Source organism: Ailuropoda melanoleuca, chromosome 11, assembly GCF_002007445.2.
Source record: "Ailuropoda melanoleuca isolate Jingjing chromosome 11, ASM200744v2, whole genome shotgun sequence".
NCBI classification, from domain to species: domain Eukaryota; kingdom Metazoa; phylum Chordata; class Mammalia; order Carnivora; family Ursidae; genus Ailuropoda; species Ailuropoda melanoleuca.
In genome coordinates, this window is record NC_048228.1 from 25,535,053 (window position 1) to 25,556,822 (window position 21,770).

The window sequence follows — 21,770 nt, forward strand, 5'->3', positions numbered from 1 at the left end:
GCGATTTCTACCTTTGGGGTAGGTGAAGTTGGACAGAAAGAGACGAAAGAGAACCTTCTGCACTGGTGGAAATATTCTATATCTTATTTCCGGTGGCAGTTGCATGGATATATATATATATATATATATATATTTGTCAAATGTATATTTGTCAAAAGTTCTCAAACTCAACACTTAAAATCTGTTATTTTATTGTCTGTAAATTATACCTCCATTTAAAAAAGAAAGCCCAGGATAAAAGAGCATGGTATATATATATAGGTACAAATGACTAAAAAACTCAAGGTTGATGGTTAATTCTTTTCTTAAATTTTATCTCAGAAAACAAGAATTCAAGTCCCCCTCCCCTGAATAAATTATTCCTGAATTTTAAGTCACAATGATGGAAGAGTTATTTATTAAAGTCCTTTTTCCTCATGATATGTGTCATACAGGGGTTGGAAACATCAAGATCAATGAAACAAATCTCATCTCAAATGGAATAACCTAGGACATGTAGAAGTTAAATAATTAGCAGCATGTGAGAAAGGACATGTTATCTGTCTTTAAAAAGTTTGGCTGGTGGACTGAGGAGAAGTGTGAGAAGGGGAAATATTAAAATAAGCTTCCAAGCTCTGTACTCCTCTTACCTCCAATCTATACTCAATAAATTTTACCAAAGTAATGTAACTAAAAAAATATGATTGATATCTGGAAAACAAATCCTGTGACCTTACATTATATTATGGCATAAAGAACTAATTCATTTTTTCTTTTACGTGATTTATTCCATAGGCAAGGCACCATGTGTCTTGCAACTCTGTGTATCCTTAGAAGAATCTAGGCCAGGGTCTTGAAAATAATGGCTCCTCAATAATTATTTATAAACTGGAATTAATTAATCAATATATTTACTGTTTAGTTAGAATTCATGTTCAAATTTCATGTTCCCATAATGGGAAATTTCCTGCAATTACTTTATGTATTCATATAAAACGTCTGAACCAGTGATGATCTTATTTGGTAATTTATGGGAAACATATTTAAAGAAGTATATGAAATGAAATACAAGTCCAACTCATCCTGGCTTAAAAATTTCACCACACCGTAGTTGCCTGACTAGATATTTTTAAAAATTATAGAAAAAGTACAATTATTAAAAACACAACCAACCAACCCATCCCACTGAATCTAGTTTCGGTCTCCATTTGATTAGCTAAATGATTATAAAGGCTGCAATGATTACAAAGGCTTCAATTCGCTGTTTTGAATTGAACATCAAATTGACAAGACCCGGAAAGCTGTGAACTGAGAAGGAAATTGTTATTCCAGTGATGGAACCTCCACTGGTGAGTACTATTCTGTTGGCAGCTGAGACTTCCGGGGATTCTCACTAGGCAAACCAGCGGTCCTTTAATCATACATTATAAGAGCATTTGTGATGCTTTGCAGGCAGCTTTTCTTCCGTTATTTTCCTGCTGCTTTACTTCCTGAGCACAATAAGTTCAAGATGGCTAATGCTGTTTTCTAGTTATGCCAAGAACCTCCTAAATGCCACTGGGCTTTCATCATGAAGACGGATGGCAAAACATCATGTGAATATCTCCCTCTAAATGGGGACTCCCACGATCATGTTATTTTTGGGAGAGCAGCTTTCTGGCTCCATGGATATTACTTGAACAGAGTAACCACGTTCTTCTGCAGCTATTGCTCGATCCAGATCCACTAGGCACATGCACTGTTTTCCTGAAATACAGTAAAATGGTATCATGAGACACCCAGTAAGGAACAGTGCAATTTCAATTTGTCTAAGGGACTCTACACAGTGACAAAATGTACAAGCATATGGAGAATGCTATTTGCCCCCAAGTCCTATTTAGTCTCTGTCAACTTAATTCTTGATCAATATGGACAAAAGACAATCACATATGACATTTCACAGATTTGTTTCTGCTAACAACTTAGAGAATGTTAACTTTTTTTTTTATTATGACATGTTAGTCACTGCACAGTACATCATTAGTTGTTGATGTAGTGTTCCCTGATTCACTGTTTGCGCATAACACCCAGTGCTCCATGCGATACGTGCCCTCCTTACTACCCGTCACTGGGCTAACCCATCCCTCACCCCCCCTCCCCTCTGAAACCCTCAGTTTGTTTCCCGGAGTCCATAGTCTCTCACGGTTTGTCTCTGCCTCTGATTACCCCCCTTCATTTTTCCTTCCCTTCTCCTAATGTCCTCCATGCTATTTCTTGTGTTCCACATGTAAGTGAAACCATATGATAATTGTCTTCTCTGCTTGACTTATTTCACTTAGCGTAATCCCCTCCAGTTCCATCCATGCTGATGCAAATGCTGGGTAATCATTCTTTCTGATGGCTGAGTAATATTCCATTGTATATATGGACCACATCTTCTTTATCCATTCGTCTGTTGAAGGACATCTCAGCTCCTTCCACAGTTTGGCTATTGTGGACATTGGGGCTATGAACATTGGGGTGCATGTTCCCCTTCTTTTCACTACATCTGTATCTTTGGGGTAAATACCCAGTAGTGCAATTGCTGGGTCATAGGGTAGTTCTATTCTTAACATCTTGAGGAACCTCCATACTATTTTCCAGAGTGGCTGTACCCGCTTGCATTCCCACCAACAGTGTAAGAGGGCTCCCCTTTCTCCACATCCTTGCCAACATTTATTGTTTCCTATCTTAATTTTTGCCATTCTAACTGGTGTAAGGTGGTATCTCATTGTGGTTTTGATTTGTATTTCCCTGATGGTTAGTGATGTTGAGCATTTTCTTGTGTGTCTGCTAGCCATTTGTATGCCTTTTATGGAGAAGTGTCCATTCATGTCTTCTTTCCATTTTTTGACTGGGTTATTAGAGTGTTGAGTTTGAGAAGTTCTTTATAGATCTTGGATATCAGCCCTTTATCCCTAGTGTTATTTGCAAATGTCTTGCAAATATCTTCTCCCATTCCATGGGCTGCCTCTTAGTTTTGTTGACTGTTTCCTTTGCTGTGCAGAAGCTTTTTATCTTGATGAAGTCCCAAAAGTTCATTTTTCCTTTTGTTTCACTTGCCCTTTGGAGATGTGTCTTGAAAGAAGTTACTGTGGCTGATGTCAAAGAGGTTGCAGCCTATGTTCTCCTCTAGGATTTTGATGGATTCCTGTCTCACATTGAGGTCTTTCCTCCATTTTGAGTTTATCTTTGAGAATGTTAACTTTTCAAAAATTTTTTAATTTTAATATTTTTTAAAGATTTTATTTACTTATTTGGGACAGAGGGAGAGAGAGGGAGGGGTGGGGAAGGGCAGAGGAAGAAGACTTCCCGCTGAGCATAGAGCCCGACGTGGGGCTCAATCCCAGGACCCCGAGATCATGACCTGAACGGAAGGCAGATATTTAACTGACTGAGCCACCCAGGTGCCCCTGTTCAAGCTTTTTTTTTGAGAATGTTAACTTTTTAAAATGTACTTACAAATAAATTTCAAATATAGACTACAGATCCTATTTCGGTTAAAAATACATTTAAAGACCTTGTGTCTATATTCCCTATGGAAATATATTACCTGTAATATTGTGAAAAAAATAACATCTATCTTTAATAATATTTAAAGTATCATGCTAATAAAGAGACATCCGAAAGACATGCTACATTTGAAACTGCAATTTTTAGGACAAGGAAAAATGAGAAATGAAAAATATTTGAGAAAATTCTTAATTGCGCTTTGGTTATTTCAGGTGGATGTGTAATGTTGTGTGTAATATAATCAATTTCCAGAACTCCTGCACCCCTATAAAAGAGTGGTATTCAATTTTCTTTGTAATCTTTGGAAAACAAAAGAGAAAACCTGACTGGCAAGCAAAGCAGCTAATTTGTGTTCCTTTGGCAAATGCAAATTTCTATGTTAAAGGTAGCTTAGGAAATAAAAATGATTTGGGGTTGAATATATTCAAAGCTGTAATTCACTTTTATATTTTCAATTTCTTTAAATTCAATATATAAACTTCATCCTCCAAAAGGCTACTGACTAGGCAGAGCTTAATTCCATTTTCCCTCCTAATTATAATAATGACTAAACAGTATTTTTCAATAATTTACTTGAATGTCCACAGAAACTGCTAAAATTGAACAGCTGTAGAAGTGAAAGCACATAACTGAAACGGACAAGTTCTTCTGTGGAAAGCCGAAGAACCCTCACAGAAAAACTGTGGAAGGTGAAATCAGTCGGTAAAAATTGGCAATGAGACATTCAGATTTAAAATGTTTATTTTGTACTTTTTCCTTAAAAGCCCCTATGCCAAAAAGGAGGAACTGTGTTAGAAATGATATAAAAAGAGATGTCTTGAATTCCATTTAGGCGAAATCGTCCCCCCACAGCCCTCCCTGTTCATCAACAGTTGAGCGCCTGCATTCTTTTTTTCCCTTAAAATACTGTTCATCTTCTAAGACATCTGTAAAGTGCCCCCGCCCATCATCTGCTCTTCAGTTTAAAATGAAACATTCTCCGTCAGAATAGACTCCCTGCATTCCTTCAGTACCCACCCTGGATTTACACTGCAGCTTATCTACCTTTGGCTTTGATCCCAGTCCAGTTAAGTTTTCCTTTTCTATTACGTAAAAGAATTTCATGTTTTCACATGTTGAAGAAGTATCTTTACAACTGAAATTCAGTTGTTGGTAGTCTACCTTTTGGGGCCTCTGAAGCTTCCTAAAATGTTCACAGAACAAAAGTATGACCCATGCAAAGTACAGATGTCGACGTCTGATGGAGTCTATGACTTGGAACATGACCTTCCCTCTTCTCATGCCAGTGATCATGCCAAAGGCTCCTCCTCCTTTTCAACTCCAGCAACTTCCCATCTAGCACTCCCTGAACATTCAAATGTACGCTCAACTAGCTCAGAGTGTTGGGAATGGGGAAGGCAGGAGGAAGAGAAAAAGAGTGGGAAAGAGAAAGAGGTTGCAGGCAGGAGAGAGGAAGAGCTTTTTCCATATGTTTATGCTCCGGAGTGTGAGAAAGAGAAGGAAATCACTTCTTCCTTTAGCCTGAGGCCTCAGATGCCTCTCTGTATCTTGTTACCCTGACTTTGACTTTAGAGTTTGAAGATAACTGCTTCTCATCCAACACAGTCACTGGATGCAAGCATCCCATCTGGTGCTCAGCCAAAGAAATGGGAATCTGTTTTCCAATATACTATGATGGTCTCCAGTGTGGGGCTTTTCTAAATAATTTTTAAGATTATTTTTGACCCACTCAATCTTCTCAAGCCCTAATTTTGGAACCTAGTCTTCCAGGGATATGACTCATCACTGGGAGACATTGCAAAAGTGGTTAAGAGCTTCATGTCTGGAATAATATGAACATAGCGTGGCTCCATCATCTACCAGGTTAAGGATCCTGGACGAGCTTTTGTCCCAGTACTAAAATAACAGTATATACCCCACAAGTATTTTCATTAGAATTTACCAAGATGATGGGTAAGGGCATTTAGCCCAGCACTTAGATGCGCAGTAACTGTTAGCTGCTATTTTCCTTCTAAAAGTTATTTCTTTTTCTAAAGCAAAGTCTTGGATAAATTCATTACTTCAACTTAAAATCCTATTGCAGGCCTTCCCATTGAGGTGATATTTACTATTACAGATGTCGAATAAATTGGTCTATGATTAATAATATACAAGTATATTTTCCCCAATATTTTAATGAATTAATTTTGGCGTGCGTAGTTGATTTTTCCGTCTTTATATTTTCTTCTGTGGCTTTTAACAGATCCTTTAGTTTGTTCATAACAGTGAGAAAGCGATTTCACATAATTCTACTCAATGTACAAATACTGAAGATGAATTTAAAAGTCTTTATGTTAACAAAAATGGGATAAAATACTCTTATACCTACAAAGCCCTTTTCAACACAGATTGCCTTTTCTGGGAAAAACAAACTTTAGTGTCTTAGTGATTAGTGGACCAGTTTTCCCCATATAGAGCCAGTCCATTCTTTCCTAGGCATACTGTACGTAATCTACTCACCAGCTGCTCTGTGAACACACATACCTACGAGTCTCCGTGGGGGTGGAAGCTGGACAGCCGTCTGATCCGCAAATCTGCACAGAATCATGTGCTCCTAAAAGAACAAGCAATAGAATGTGGGTCTGTTTGAATCTTTTGCTTCAAAATGGCAAAACCTATAAAAACAACCTCACTTTTCTGGAGTTCTCTATTGTTTAACTGAATAAAGTACTGCACAAATAATACTTCTGAAAGAAACACATTTTCAGAAAACGGTACTCAGGAACTTTTCCCCTTCAAGTAGACGGTTCTTGAGATGCAGTTCTTAAGAACGGATGCAAGGGAAATCCTCAGGCCAGTTAGCCCGCTACTTTTGGCAAAAAACTATGGTTACAATGTGTGATGATTATGTGTTAAACGAAAAGACCTAAAATTCACTTATATTTTTCCTTTAATAAAATCTGAATCTCTGGAACGTGGCTTCAAGGAAGCAGTCTAAGTGGCTTTCTTCCAACTGCCAGGGGAGAAGGCGGTGCTGGAGACCATCACTACTGGAGGCTCCTGTGGGTCTGTAGTTCTCTGGGATGCCCAGCAGAGTGCTGGCTGCTCCTGCGCTTTTCTGGACTCTTCCCTTGTCCCTTTGGAGGAGAGGAAGCCGGCTCACTCGCCGTCCCCTTGTCCCTTTGGAGGAGAGGAAGCCGGCTCACTCGCCGTCCTCTCACCCGAGAGGACTGCTGGAGGCTCACCTGCTTCTACTTTAAGGGCAACCGTAAGGATGACCTGAGGAAGTGGGAAGAAAATTCTTGCTCTGCTTGACAATTTTAGGAAAGACTGCTTTCATGCCAAAACAAGGGTCTATAAGCAGAGAGCTCATGAGTCTACACAGACTCTGAAATCTGCGAGCAGCCAAAGGGGAGTGTTCGGGCGGAGAGGAGATACCGCAACGCTCCCATGGCAGCTGTTCATCAGAACAGCTGCAGTCGCCAAGTGTGTCAATGATCTCACCTGTCAGCTCAGCCAAAGGCTTGAACTCCGCTTCCTCACTTGTCCCCTTCAGTCTTTTGTGCATTCAATTTGAGGCCTCCATTTTTTAATAAGGTCATTGAAGTGATTGTGTGATGTTGGTTCTTTTTTGAAGGGTTACCTCTGTCTCAACTTTTATGCATTAAAACATCAACAACACTGTAATGTTCACTATAAAATTTAGTAGCCAATGGACAGGACACTAATAAGTGGTTCAAATGAGTAACTTGTATTAAGCCGCCATGAACCAGCATCAAAAAAGGGGCAGAAGAAGGATTTAGAATTACATAATTTGAAAAAAAGGCAAGAAAAAGCATGCCCATTGTCTTCATAGTGTTTGGAAGTCAAGATTCATTTAATGTTGAGGCAATCACCTCTGGTGTGCTTGCCAGCTTTTCCTGGAATTATTTGTGTATGTGCGCTCCCCAACAGAAGTTAAACTCTGGAAGGGGAAGCACAGAGCAGGAAGTCAGTAAAGGTTTGCTGACTAAACTGAATTGTGGAGAAAAACACTTCCAAAGTAACTCTCAAGATATTTGGGCACCAGCTCCATTTAGTCCTGCCTGGTGGCCCACCCATCATCGTTCAGTCAAGAAATATCTTGCCATAGTATCCAAGAAGTTCAGACCTGTCTCTGGAGCCTTTATATCTGAGATCCTCAAAAGGGCTGGTGGCCAAGCAGCTTTTGGGGGTGTGGGAGAAGGAGTAGATCCAGTAGGCTGGGTACCAGTGAGTTTTCTGCTCTCTGGAAGAGCCTGGGTGCCCTGTCGCTATTCTTTAGAAATGTTATATTCTTTTCCAGCCAGTGAGACTGTGGCACCTGACCTCTTCACTGCCCTAGGTTTTTTCCACTCATCCTCTCAGTTTCTTTTTAGCTAGCATCACTCAAAGAGGCACTAAAAACGGGGCCTAGTTTTTATTTTTCAACTCATTGTCTACTTTATTGGCAGTCTTATAAAAGAAACATAAAGTGTTTTGAATCTTATGACAATAAAGTTCCCGGGGTCCTAATGTTTCCCAAAAAACCTTACAGTTCCCTAAGACATACAAACTTAAAATCCAGTAGGTAAAGACCAGGAAAGTCTGGTTTTGGATGAGAGCATCAACACTCTTGGAGTTGGAGGTGCCTGTTTAAGGGTTATAAAGTAGAGGTGAAGGAGATATATGTGCCATGGTGGTAGAAATGAACAGTTTTTGGTCACTGTCCCCCACTACTTAACCGTCGGATGGAGAAGGGAAAAATCTTGAAAGGTGGGGCCTGGCATGTAAAATGAGACTATATATTTTTAGTAAGTCTGTGCAAAAAGTGAACTAAGAATCTAATTTATCAAGTTTTAATGGGATTATTCATGTATTTCTGGCAAATACCATTACCATTTTTTTAGACTGCATTATGTCATGTTATTGGCCAATTAGTTAGTGGTGATATTCAGAAGGCTGGAAACTATTTTGCTCAGATTGATGCCTCAAAACTATGTAATGTTCTGACTACTGTTGAGAAACAGTTCTTGTGTTTCTTCACGCCTATGAGTAGAGGCGCTGCATTTGTTCCAGACCAGGCGTGGGCAGACTATGCCCTACAGGCCAAATCTAGCCTATGACCTCTTTCTGTATGGCTCTCAAGTTAAAAACGGTCTTTACATTTTTAAAGGATCGTACACCACCACCAACAAAAGCAAGGCAAGGACAAAGTAGTATGGGTGGGAGATTTTTAAGTGGCTGACAAAACCCAAAATATTTACTGTCTGACCTTTTACAGAAAAATTGCCTGTGTTCTAGATTATCTTCTCAAAGATGTTTATATTGTGAGCAACTTTGGAAAATACGTACTGTCTTGCTCTGGAGCAAAGGGCAGGAATGCTTGCTTAAAGATTAAATCTTAAAACATTTGGGTTTCCTAAGCTCAGTTTCCCTCTCCTGTAATGCAATTCACTGTGTATGGAGGTGTCGCGTGGCCCTTTTTGTGCTGCCTTGTGGGAACTGGGTCTCAGGAAGTCAGGACAAAAATGATGATAGTCTGTCTACTCCTACTGCCAGGTCTCTGACTCAGAAGTCTCCCATCTGCCGGCATCCATGGAACTGTGGCAGGCTAGCATGTAAGCTCGCAGGGTAAACTCTCAGACCCTTCACAAATCTTGCTACCTACTTGGGCTTTAATCTTGATTTACAAAACAAAACAAAACATAAAAAAATAAAACAACCCCCCCCCCATATTACATGTTGATGAGTAATTCCAAGATAACTATAGATTATATATTCCATTAGAAACTTGGGAGGGGAAAGTATAAAGAAGGAATAAAAAGTATATTAGAAAGACATCTATAACTCTTTAAGGTTACCTTGTACGATAAAGTTTTCTTGAATTGTTCACTGAAATAGAAAAGAAAAAGGAGTCATTATTTTAGACACCAAAGATTAGGAGTCAAGATATCAAAGAGTAAGAGCAGAAACTATAAACAATAGTAGGTATTTTATCTGAGGAGTACATAATGCTATCTTAAACTAAAACTATGCCAGTCTGAAATGTCTTTATAAAAAGCCAAAAGCACACTCTCAGTATTCTATTAATTTTGAAGAATTTTTCAAAAATTGTTTACACTATTAGAGAGGCACAACCATTTTTTTTTTCTCTTCCCTACATGGGTGCACACAGATCCAGGTGTTTTAATTAGTAGGTTTTACTCTATTCAGGTATGGTGAGGCCAACAGATCAGGAGATGTTTGCCATTGAAAAGATAGTTTCTTCCCAACAGTTTCCAAGAAGAGAGGGCCTGTCATGCCACACAGGGCCACACGGGGAAGCATCAAGGCTGGTTAGGAAGCAGAAAGCGTGGGATACAACGTGGGCAAGAGCCTTTATTATGGATTCCAAGGCAGGATGAGCAAGCTTGGGACTGACTAATTTGAATAATGTCAGTGGCTTTGGGGAGAGGGGTCATCCCTAGTTGTCTGCTGGTACCTGACACTGGGGTGAATAGGGCAGGGGGATAAAGGCCCAGGAGCGTCTTCCAATGACAAAAGGAGAAAATGGCAATAAAACTACAGAGATATGAAAAAGTTGACAGACACCAAAGTAAGATTTTAAAGTCAATTACGTGAAGCCACAGGCTGAATAACTCAAATTAACATTCTTAAAAATCTTTATAGTGCTAAAATTAAGATGTCTTGAAGGGTTGTAAAATACACATTTTATCTGTATAGATTCAGAACAGAGTGAAATTTCAGCTATTGAATAAACCTTGTTATTATTTGCTTTTCCAAAGTTCCTTTGGTTTTCTCTCAACTAGTTGCAAATTGTGGTAAAGAACAAAACAATGAAATAAAAAAAAATCAAAGACAAAAAGGAGTCTATTGTTTGTACTTTATTACTTCACTCTGATAGAAGCCTTTAGGTTTAAATGCTGATGGAAATTTTCTAAGACTTCTTTTTTTAAGATTTTATTTATTTATTTGACAGAGAGAGAGACAGCCAGCGAGAGAGGGAACACAAGCAGGGGGAGTGGGAGAGGAAGAAGCAGGCTCCTATCGGAGAAGCCTGATGTGGGGCTCGATCCCAGAACGCCGGGATCATGCCCTGAGCCGAAGGCAGACGCTTAACGACTGAGCCACCCAGGCGCCCCAATTTTCTAAGACTTCTTAAAAGTAATCATGCAAATGATCAAGAAGTCTTTTTTTGACACATTATAGAATTTTCAAAACTAACCTATTTAATCTAGTCTATAATTAATCTAATTCTACTCTATAATCTATTCTATAAAAATCATCAGCATGATTCTCAAGAACTATGATCAGAGAGGAACATGTCACGAACACCAAGACAACAGCCGTGCAGTCGGTTAGGTCAAAGTGGTGAGGACTAAAACGTCTCCCGCTTTAGGTGGGATAAGGACTGTGAGCACGGCTGTGCGGCTTGGAGATACAGTTCGCAGGGCAGTGTTTACAACTACTGCCGTCACTACTGTACCCGGCAAGGCTCGCATTTACCGAGCGCTCACTCTAAGCCGCGTCTACGTGCTCTGTCACTCCAGTCTCTCAGGACCTGGAGGCAGTCACTGTTATGACCTCCATTTCGTAGGTGAGAAACTGCAGGCAAAAAGAGCGGAAGTAAACTGCCTGAGGCGACAGGACTTGTAGAAGTCTGCGGAGCCAATATCTGCACCCAGGGGAAGACCCAGGCGCTGAGGCCGTAAGCACAAGGCCTACTGCCTCTCACAGGTGACAGGAGCGCTGAGCCTTCAGCTCACTCTCAGACAGACCTGCTGCTAAATTTCAGGAGCTGGATGCAGGAGAAAAATCACGGAGCAGCCATGGAGCAGATCCTCTCTTCCTTAGATAACTTACAAACAGTACCTGCCTCCCTGCAGAGAGGAAGTGACTTCAAAACGGAAACCTCAATGCAACTTTGTATCAAATGAGTTTTGTGCTTTAGTTTTATTACCCATACTGATGCCTTAGGGCGAACACGACATTTCACCTTTTGGGAAAATTAAACTTTGAGGTGTTCTGAATGAAACCATAACAGCAAGGGCACGTGACAAAGGAAGCCCGCGTTTTGATGCAGCGCTCAATCACCATGTCTGTTGCCACTCCACACGCATGTAATGCCACCTGGAAAACAAAACCGGACATCAGCATGAAGTTCTTCCCTAACCAGCGGTGCTACTTGTGTCTTTTTCTTTTTTTTTTTCTTTTTAACTCTTTGTGAGGACTGATCCTCTGTAGGTTTTAAGTTCCCAGAACATAATTCCATAGTAGTTTAAATAGTTTTCATTTGGACATACCAAAGGACTAGTTAGCTATTCACATTAATTAAGAAAGCTAAGCAAGGTTGAAAGATTACAAATGGAACACTGCAAATGAAGCATAAGAGTCATTCAGTGGAAAATCTGTCACGATGTTAAATATGGAAAATTTAATATGTATGCCTGTCTAAACGAGTGCTCTTGCTGATTATGAATTTAATTCAGTTGTAGCATTGTGGCAAGAACACTAGGTTGAAATCTGAATTTCTAGTCTCAAACTGTAGTTGCCTATGAGATCCTGAGCCATTTAAAATTGAACTTCTCTGGGCCTTGGTCTGCTCAACTATAAAGTATGGTTAACAATACTGACATAAAACAATGCTGTTGCAAAAATTAAATAAAAAGGTATTTGAAAACATTCTTTCATATGTTATATGAATATAATCAATGTTGTACGAAAACTGATCAAATCATATTTATGGAGCCCCTTTTCATATTCATATAATAGTTCTTAACATTGGTGGTTTGCACGAACTACTTTCAATGGGTTTATTTAAAAAGGAAGGAATAAAATTATGAATTGGTATCTGATAAGGGCTTTAATAATTCATAAAAAGAACCTCTAAAAATGATCTTAAGATATGGTTTAAAAACAAATTCCTTAAATATATCTATACTGTAACACAATCTAAAGTAGATAATTATGAAAATTAGTAGGCTAAATAAAGCAAAATAGGACCCTATGAAAAAAATCTGATATGGGGATCTTAAAAAATAAAGCATTTTATCAGAAAAATGCTCAGATTTCTGACAACTTCAGGGTAGAGAGGGGCTTTTAGAGTGAAGAGGAGATTTTCTGGAAATTTCTGGATGTATCATAAGCCAGATTCCCCTCTTAAACTGGAAAACCAAAAGCAATGCTGTATTGGGAAGAGGAAAGTATGATCTCTGCTCTCAATCCTTCTTCTGAATCTCCCCTCCTTCTGGGCTTACATAGATTTAGAAGTCAACAATCCCTGTGGTTGTTGTCAATCCACTTTTCCTCTTTCACTGTGAAAATCGAGCCTGGGAAGGCTGCCGTTCTGTGAAGGCAGCCACTACCCGGTAATTGGGAGTAAAGGACTTTGATTTCTCATCTGCCCCTTTCATTTAATCAGCTTTGCAAAGTAAAAATCAGGCTAGTTCTTATTTTCATGAGTAGCTGGAGAAAACTTCACCATAAAAGTTACAGATGCATTTTCTCCTGCAGGGGAAGAAAAGAACCAACACTCCCTGAGTGCCCTTTATATGGGGACACTATGCTGGGTGGTGGCACGCAGATCTTTCTATGCTCACAAGGGCCCTGACGGATCTTATCTCTGTTTTAGAAGTAAGGAAACTAAGGCTCAGAGAAATTAAGAACATGCCCACAACAAAGCAGCTCCTGAGCAGCAGAGCCTGACCCAGAGCCTGAACCCATGCATTAATTACATCAGGCTGCTTTCCCACAAAACCCTTTGAAGGCTCTTAAAGAAAAGTTGAGACAATTTACTTTTATAAATCTCTCTTTACTTAGGTTCACATTCCCTTTGCTACATGCAAAAGAATGAGTTTATTTCCCTCATTTAAACAAAACAACTAAATGTAAGAACTATTTACACAATGGATTTTAGTCTTCAAAGGTTTTATTGCTTCATACGCTCCTAATTTCCATTGTTACCAAATGCAAGTCAGAAAGAACAGGCAAACAATGAGAGATATAGATCGATGGAACGATCTGAATATGAACAATAAGCATAACACAAAGGTGGCACTTCAGACCACTGGAAAAAGATGGACTTTAATTTTTTTTTTTTAGATCTTATTTGTAACTAATCTATACCCAACGAGGGACTCAAACTTACAACCCTGAGATTAAGAGTTGCATGCTCTACCGTCAGCCAGGTGCCCCAAAGACGGGCTTTTTAATAAGTGACGTTGGGTTAACCTAATAGCCATATGAGAAATAAAATTAGATCCTTTCCTTTCACCACACATGGTAATTTCAAATGGATTAGAGATGTAAAATGCAAAACCACCACAACAACCATGATTGAATTCCTCTATAACGTAGGGGAGTGGAAATACTTAACTATGTCTGAAATTCTACATACAATAAGGGGTAGGATTAATAAATTTGACAAAAAATGAAAAAAAAATTAAATGGGAAATAAACAAAAACCAGACGTAAAAAGACAAAGGACAAAGTGAGAAAAAATTGGCAACTTAAAGCATTAACTAAAGGTTAATATCCCTAATACATAGCAAGTTTCTGAAAATAAAGTATAATAATCTGATAGTAAAATGGACAAGAGATTTGGAAAATTCAGAAACAAAAATATGCGAATATGTCTTAAGCCAAAGTTATTCAATATTGTTCAAAATAAGAGAAGCATTTTAATTACATTAAGATACTATTTATCACCTATTAAAGTGGCAAAAATTCTAAAATTTGATGACAATCTATGGGCCAGGGTATGGGGAAACAGACAATGTCATACATTGCTGGTGGGAATATAAAAATGTCATAACCCTATGGAGGAGGAATTTAGCAATATCCAGCAAAATTACATGAGAAATTTGCAATCTCACTTCTAAAAATCTGTTCAAGGGATACACTGGCCAAAAAATAAAAAGATTTATTCATTGAAGCAATATTTGAAATAACAACAAAATGGAAACAAGCCAATTTTCCACTGACAGAGGACTCACTGCTTATTCTGAAGCTCTAAAAAGGAATGAGGAATATTTTTCTACATGGCCATGGTAGATATTATTAAATGAAAAATAATGTTAAAAATTTTTCAAACTATTTTCAGTAATCATCATTGGTGTCTATATTTTTGTTTTAGGACTCAAATGTGTAAATTGTGACATAAAGCAAATAAGAAATATGCTGATGCCATTAGGAAACCGATCTTTTTTTAAGCATAGAAGAAAGAAGAAAGAGATAAGAGACAGTTAAGTGAGGCTAAGTTAAAATCCCATAATCCTGAATTTAAATTGGAAATGTCAGTATATACCTATGATGATTTAAAAAAAAAAAAAATTGCCTTGCTCAGACCATAGTAAAGCCTGGAAGCAAAGACCAAACCAGCAGCAATGACTATCCCCAGTACCTAAATTGTGGTAATCGAAATAGCATTTTCCTTTAAAAGAATTGAGAGCTGCATGGAGAAACACCTGCTGCCAGGTAGGAGGCAGGAGCTGCATAAGATGAGCTGGAACATCATATTCTACTGAAAGCACGGAGACTATGAAATACTATTGAAGTCCCATCAATAGGACTCAAGAGCTAGCCTCAAGAGAGTCCCACTGAACAAACATCTGAGCATCAGTGAGAACAGTAAGGGCAATACTGCAATAAGTGCAATAACAAGTATTTCACACATTAAAATGATGAGTCAATAATCATACTGAGAAAAAAAATACTGGTCACTTTCAGTGGATAACTAAGTCACGTTGAAAACCAGAAAATATGGGGAAAGAATCCAATTTTATCCAGCCTTTCCCAACATACTGTACCTCTGCATAACCGAACAGTTAATAAAGAAAAGTAAATGAAGATGGAATGATAAGATGAGAATATGACCACCATTTTGCAATCCTTGCGGAAGTAAGGGAGCTAAGGTCAATGATCACTAATGCTGCTAACGCTGCCCAAGAGACAGCCAGACATAAGGGCCTCCTGATGGAGCACAGCACCACCTATGGTCTGGTTTACCCCAGAGTAAACCTGAGCTGCTTATGTCTCTACAATCTAGATCTAACTACCCATTTCTAAGCAATCTCGGGAACAGGGTAATATGTGAAACAACGCCAGGGGGATATGACCGGCAAAATCCAAATTGTGAAGGAGGAATGACATGGTCATATAAACAAACTTCAAGGGAAAAAAAAGAGACAGAGATGGTGTAGTAGGAGGAATGAGTCTCCATGCTCATACCTGAAACCCGTCCAAGTGGCAAAAAGGATTTTTTCAGATGTAATTAAGAACCTTAAAATACCAAGATTATTCTGGATTTACATGGGTGGGCTCAGTTGAATCACATGAGGCCTTCAAAGTAGAGAACTTCCTCAGACCAGAAGCAAGAGAGATGAGACACAAGAAAAGTCAAAGACTTGAAGCAGGAGATGACTTGAACAACCATTGCTGGCTTTCATGGGTAGCTCTAGAAGCTGAGAATGAATCCTGGCTGAGCCAGCAAGGGAGCTGGAAACTTAATCCTACCATGCGTGGAACTAAGTTCTACCAACAACATGCATCATCCTGGAAGTGGATCTCTCTCTGAGTGTTTAGATAAGAGCCAAACAGAAGCAGCAGCTGACTTTGACCTAACGACCCCCGGAGCAGAGAAACTAGTTGAGCCCACCTGGATTTCTGATCTGTAGAACTGTGAGATAAATAAATCTGTGTTATTTTAAGCTGCCAAATGTGTGGTCATTTATTTCTACAAGAGAAATAGAAAATTAAAGCAGATGAAAACTTATAAATTTTAAGCCTTAAGAGTCACATTAACCTTTTCAATTTTTATTCCAATCCTTATTAGAAGAAATACACTGTAAAAAAATCACGAGACAACCAATGTAGATAACTTCTATAGCAGCATGAAGGTGACTTTGTTGAGTAATTTGCTATTCTCTCTTCTTAATCATTAAAGGCCCATAATTACTACTTACAGTTCTAGAAATTGTAGAATTCATTCATTCATTCATCATTCATTCATTCAACAATCATTGGGCATTTTGTATATACTGGTGTTATGGTAATGGCTGGGAATACAAAGGTCAAAAATATGATCCTTTTGTATGCTCTGTCATAGTAACAACTGTATCCAAACTACTTAATACATTAATCAACTCAATCTGGGAATCATGTAGGTTGAAATAACTCATAAAGTTCATAAACTATTATGTCTCTCATGTGTGTGATTCACAGGGGATACAAAGAAGAATAAAACACTACACATACAACAACACACAAACAGTACACAAACCTATCTAATACAAGATAGAATATGTTAAGTGCCATTGAAAAAGTACAAACAGAAGCATCAGAGTAGGGACAGGGGATATTCAGACAGCGAAAATTCAGGAAGGGAGTCCTGAAGGAGGGGGCATTTGAGGAGGGCCTTGTAGGGTAGAAAGGAGTTTAGAAAGCAAAGAAGTAACAAGCACAGAACAAAAAAACAGCTGGCATGTTCATGAAATAGGGAGTGATACTAATATCAGTAATAATATAAAATTTAACATTTATTAAGGCATCATGTTAAGTGCTTTCCATGTATTTACTCATTTAACACAATAACCCTATGAAGTACTATTTTTTTAATTTACCTTTTTATTGTGGGAAAAATATATACAAGATTTACCATCTTAAGTGTACACATTGTTGTGAATCAGACCTCCAAAACTTTTTCATCTTGCAAAAGTGAAACTCCATATCAACTGCAGCAACTTCCGTTTCCCCTTCCCCTCAGCCCCTGGTAACCACCAGTCTACTTTCTGTTTCTATGCATGGGGGACTACCTTAGATACCTCATAGAAGAGGAATCCTACAGTATTTCTTTTTGTAACTGGCTTATTTCACTTAGCATCCTCAAGGTTCATCCAGGTTGTAGCATGACAAGATTTCCTTCTTTTTGAAGGCGAAATTATATATCTATATATACGATCTCTAAGTTTGCCCAGCCCAATTAGGCTCTGAACCTTTGCTTCCCAAAGAAGGATTCTTAATCAACTATCTTAGACAGAAGTAGGTGTGGTCCCAACTGTGCACTCATGTTCTCTCCCCAAGCCCTTTAAAAACTTGTGTGCAATTATATTATAGATAATTGGCTTTGAAGGCATGTACAAAGAGCCCCTTGTTCTGTACACGCTCTTCCACCCCTGAAAGAACATCTGGCAACCAAAGCCAATGCTTTTCAACTCATTGGTTTTCTTTCCTGAAATCTAGCACTTCACTTTTCCATATAATAAATGCAGATTGCTACCTCCTGATTTATAACTATTAGACATTATCTATTGATTTTCCATTATGGAAGATGAAGTTTTGTTTTTGTGTGGGGTTGTTTTTTGTTTGTTTTTTTTTTACATTTACATCCTTTTCCCTTTTACCATCCTCTTAATATTACCTCCAACTTTAAGTATTATGTATTGTTTTTAGTATTGTTGCTTTGTATACATACTGTTCACTAAGTGTGTTGTACAATTTTTTTTTAAACACCCAAGCCTCTCCCTACCCAAAAGCTCTGTAAAATGCCCTATTGTATAACTTTCCACTGTATGAAAACTGCCAAGTAATCAATCAGTCTCATTTTTCCTTCCTGAAGACATCTTTCCTGGGCTTTCTAATCTTTAGCTAATGACTCAATGCTTCCTGGGCCTTCTGCCTAGCTCTGGTCCTGAGATTCCCTTTGCCATCACACTGAGAATCTCTTCACCTCCTTTTGTGTTAGATACCACTTGTTCCTTTTGCTTATTTACTCTCTTGTGTTAGTGAAGCACAGCTTCCAGGAGTTTTCTGAAGTACATTTCTTGAGATGTTAGCATTTTATTACTTTCACACTTTTAAAAAAATTGTTTATTTCAGTTTCTATTTCTTTTTTTGTTCTATTTTTTACAGGTGATGTCCTACACTTCATCTTTTAGATTTTATATTTGTGTTTTTTTCTCAATTTTGGTTAACATATTTTAATTTCCAAGATGTTCCTTCTTGTTCTCTGTTGGTTCATTCCCCCCACCCCTTTTCATCCTATCCTTGTTTCGTTCATGTAATATCTTCCTGATCTCTCCATGGAGGAGAGCCTTTGTTATGCTTGTTCTTTTGGTCTCTATCTTCTGTTTTGTAAGTTTTCCATATTTGATATTCCTTGGCTGTCAGTTCATATTAAAGAATGAATCACTAAGAAGTTGACTGGAAATACTGAATGAAAGGCTTGAAGACTGGTGGGCTTCACTAGTGACTGAGTGGTCAGATGGCTAGCTGCTCGTTTGTTTTTTTTAATTACAGCTGTAGTATCTGTACTTATTTTCTCTGGGGACAGCTCTGATTCTTTTGATCTCTTTGAGAACACGATTTCAGCTTCTGAAGTTCTGAAGTAAGGGCAAAAGGGAGTGAGGGGGAAAGATCCATCATTCCGTGTACAGATTCTCACTGAGTCCTCGTTTTCAGTATCGCACATCACCTTTGCCCGCCTCTGTGCCAGCATCCCTGTATTTAGAGCACCTCTGGCTCAGTTTCTTCATAGAATAAACTTCTAGTTCCTTGCAGGACTCAGGGAGTGTACACAAGATGGAGGTAGGAATCTGGGTCTCTAGTAAATATTCTTAATTAAACATGATTTCAGCTCTTCCTTATCCCCTTCCTCTGAGGTTTGTGGTATCCTGAATTCTTGACATTTTCTGCGATTTGATGAGAGCAAAGTGACTTGCTTCCTGATAGTCACTCCCTCTCTTCATGCATTTAAGTTTGATCTTCCTCTTTTCTACTCAATAATTTTCCATTTTTCTTCAATCTGCTTTCTGCCTTCATATATTGTGGTTCAAATTACAGGATCTTGAACGTAGGTTCATCAAAGGTGGACTGTGATTCTTCTGGTTTTTGTTCTCCTTGTTATTTGGGGGTCTGATCTTTCTTGGAGAGAAGGGGGTTGAAATACCTCTATCTGTTGTCTTCATTTGGGAGATCCTCCATTTTGCCTTAATGATTTTTCAAAATTATGTCTGCAGACTATGTATTTCCTCAAGTTCCTTTTTTTTAAAACAAGGATTATATAAATTACTCATCAAAGGTGTTACTGAATTACATTGTATAATTGCATATTTATTGTATTGTATACAATTACATTCTATAATTGTATACTAACATACATAACTAGAAATAAGCTTGTAATTAAGCACTCAACACTGATAAACCACAATGATATTAAAAATTGTTATTGGTAAGATAGAAAAAGGTAAATACATAACTAAAAAATAAACTGTTTTGAGATTTTGATATATATTGACAATATAGAAAATATTCACCAATACTGTTAGAAATCAATACCTTATCATCTGCTTCAGAAGACTGTTACTGTTGGAATTATCTCGTTAAACAGTTTGCTGGGCAAGGTATTTAGCACTGATACAGTTTATGTTTTTAATACAGTGTGTTTGTCCAAAGTCACGGCGCTTTCTGTAACATTGTTTGAGAGCGTGCATATTAATATACATTGTAAGTTAGGTCTTAAAAAGCATAATCTTCTAAAGTAAGTTTTCACAATAATGAAGATTATTTATCTTGCATTAGACAAGGCATTAATAGACCTCTTTTTTTAAAAAAAGCCTTAAAAATCCATTTGTGAAGCAATTTTTTGTAAGTGTCCATTTAAGGGTTGATAATCAATACATACTGTCTTAGTTTGGGCTGCAATTAAAAAAAATCATCATTCAGTGGGTGGCTTATACAGCAAACATTTATTTCTCACAGCTCTGGAGGCTGAGAAGTCCAAGATCAGGATGCTGGGAGATCTAATGTGAGGGACCCCTTCCTGGTTTACAGATAGTGAAGGACCCCTTCCTGGTTTAGAGAGAGAGAGGGACCCCTTCCTGGTTTAGAGAGAGAGAGGGACCCCTTCCTGGTTTAGAGAGAGAGAAGGACCCCTTCCTGGTTTACAGAGAGAGAGGGACCCCTTCCTGGTTTACAGAGAGAGAGCTAGCAGAGGAAGCAAGCACTCTCTTCTTACAAGGGCACCAATTTCATTTCAGGAGGGTTCCACCTTCATGACCTAATTACCTCCTAATTCTGTGACATTAAGGTTTAGGAATTCCACATATGAATTTTTTGAAAAAGGACACAAACATTCAACCCATAACATATACTTAATTCATGGTCATACAGCTAAATATATTGAAACTGGGAGGAAAAGAATACCTTTTTGGATGTTTCTTACTTTTGAAAAGACTTTTATATTTTCCTCAGGACACTGACAGTCATTATAATCAAAATCAGAATGAGCCAATAATAAGGTATTTGTATAATAACTACTTGTTTTGAAAGAAAAAATATATTTTATATGTTCAGAATTCTTTTAGATATTTGGTAATAATCCTTAGGGACCTATTAGCCTTTCTTGGCTAAATAAAGTATCTATCTATCATCTATCTACCTACCTCTACCTATGAAATATTAAACACATATTTATTTTTCTGTCTTTATTGCTTACCTTAGCACGAATATAAAAGTAACATGTTAAATTTGAGGTATTTTGAAAATATGGAAAATAATAAAGAAAAAATATTATTATACAGTATACAGACATAGATACCTTAAAAAAATCCATATTATCATATTCATCCAATCCTTTTTAAATGCAGAGATCACACTGCACACAGTAGAAAGAGGCCCAATTTACGGAGTACTTCCTAAATGCCAGACAACCTGCTAAGTGCTTCACTTACATTGTATTAATATCCTATGAGCCAGGTATTTTATGCCTAATTTATACACAGAAAAACTGAGGATTAGTGATTTAAATAAGTTGCCCAGAGTCATACGGCTAGTAATTGGCCAAGCTGAGATTTTGGCACAAGGTTGCCCAATGTTAAAGTCCATATTCTTTACCCTTATGTTTATTTTCTTTGTTTACCATTATATCTAATTTTTCATGTCATTAATAAATCACTGCAAATATCAGGTAAAGTAAAAAATGTAAAACTCCTGTATGATTAGGCTTGTCTCACAGAAGCCCTGCAGTCAATGAGTAATAATATATATATTTTTAATTTTGGCAAAATTTAAGAGCAAAAATGGAATATTGTTGTTCAAGCTAAAATGTATAGAGATTTTGAATGTTTTTATAAGCTTATTAGGCATTTATATTTCTAAAGATATATATTTCTCAAATAAGTACAATTAAAACCCGAAACTACAAGATGACTCTTTGGAGCAAACACAGTATTATTATCTCACTGATTCTGGTTATACTGGGCGGGTACAGTAGGAGGACATGTTGG

The 21,770-nt window shown here is 37.8% G+C and overlaps 1 protein-coding gene across 4 annotated transcripts in view; it reads right to left on the bottom strand.

Annotated features, from left to right (window-relative positions):
• Positions 1-367: 367 nt before the first annotated feature.
• The window catches only part of GSTCD (glutathione S-transferase C-terminal domain containing), a 131,458-nt gene continuing 110,055 nt past the window's right edge, over positions 368-21,770 (bottom strand). For 2 of the 4 annotated variants that reach the window (XM_034671421.1, XM_034671420.1), the window contains exons 9-12: positions 11,486-11,619; positions 9,351-9,381; positions 6,010-6,103; positions 368-1,725 (exon numbers count right to left, since the gene is read on the bottom strand). In XM_034671421.1, the coding sequence (XP_034527312.1) occupies positions 1,589-1,725; positions 6,010-6,103; positions 9,351-9,381; positions 11,486-11,619 (396 nt within the window). In that variant the 3' untranslated portion in view covers positions 368-1,588. Of the gene's footprint in view, positions 1,726-6,009; positions 6,104-9,350; positions 9,382-11,485; positions 11,620-19,821; positions 19,951-21,770 lie in introns of those variants that run through there. The other 2 variants (XM_002924291.4, XR_004628756.1) reach the window with 2 other exon arrangements.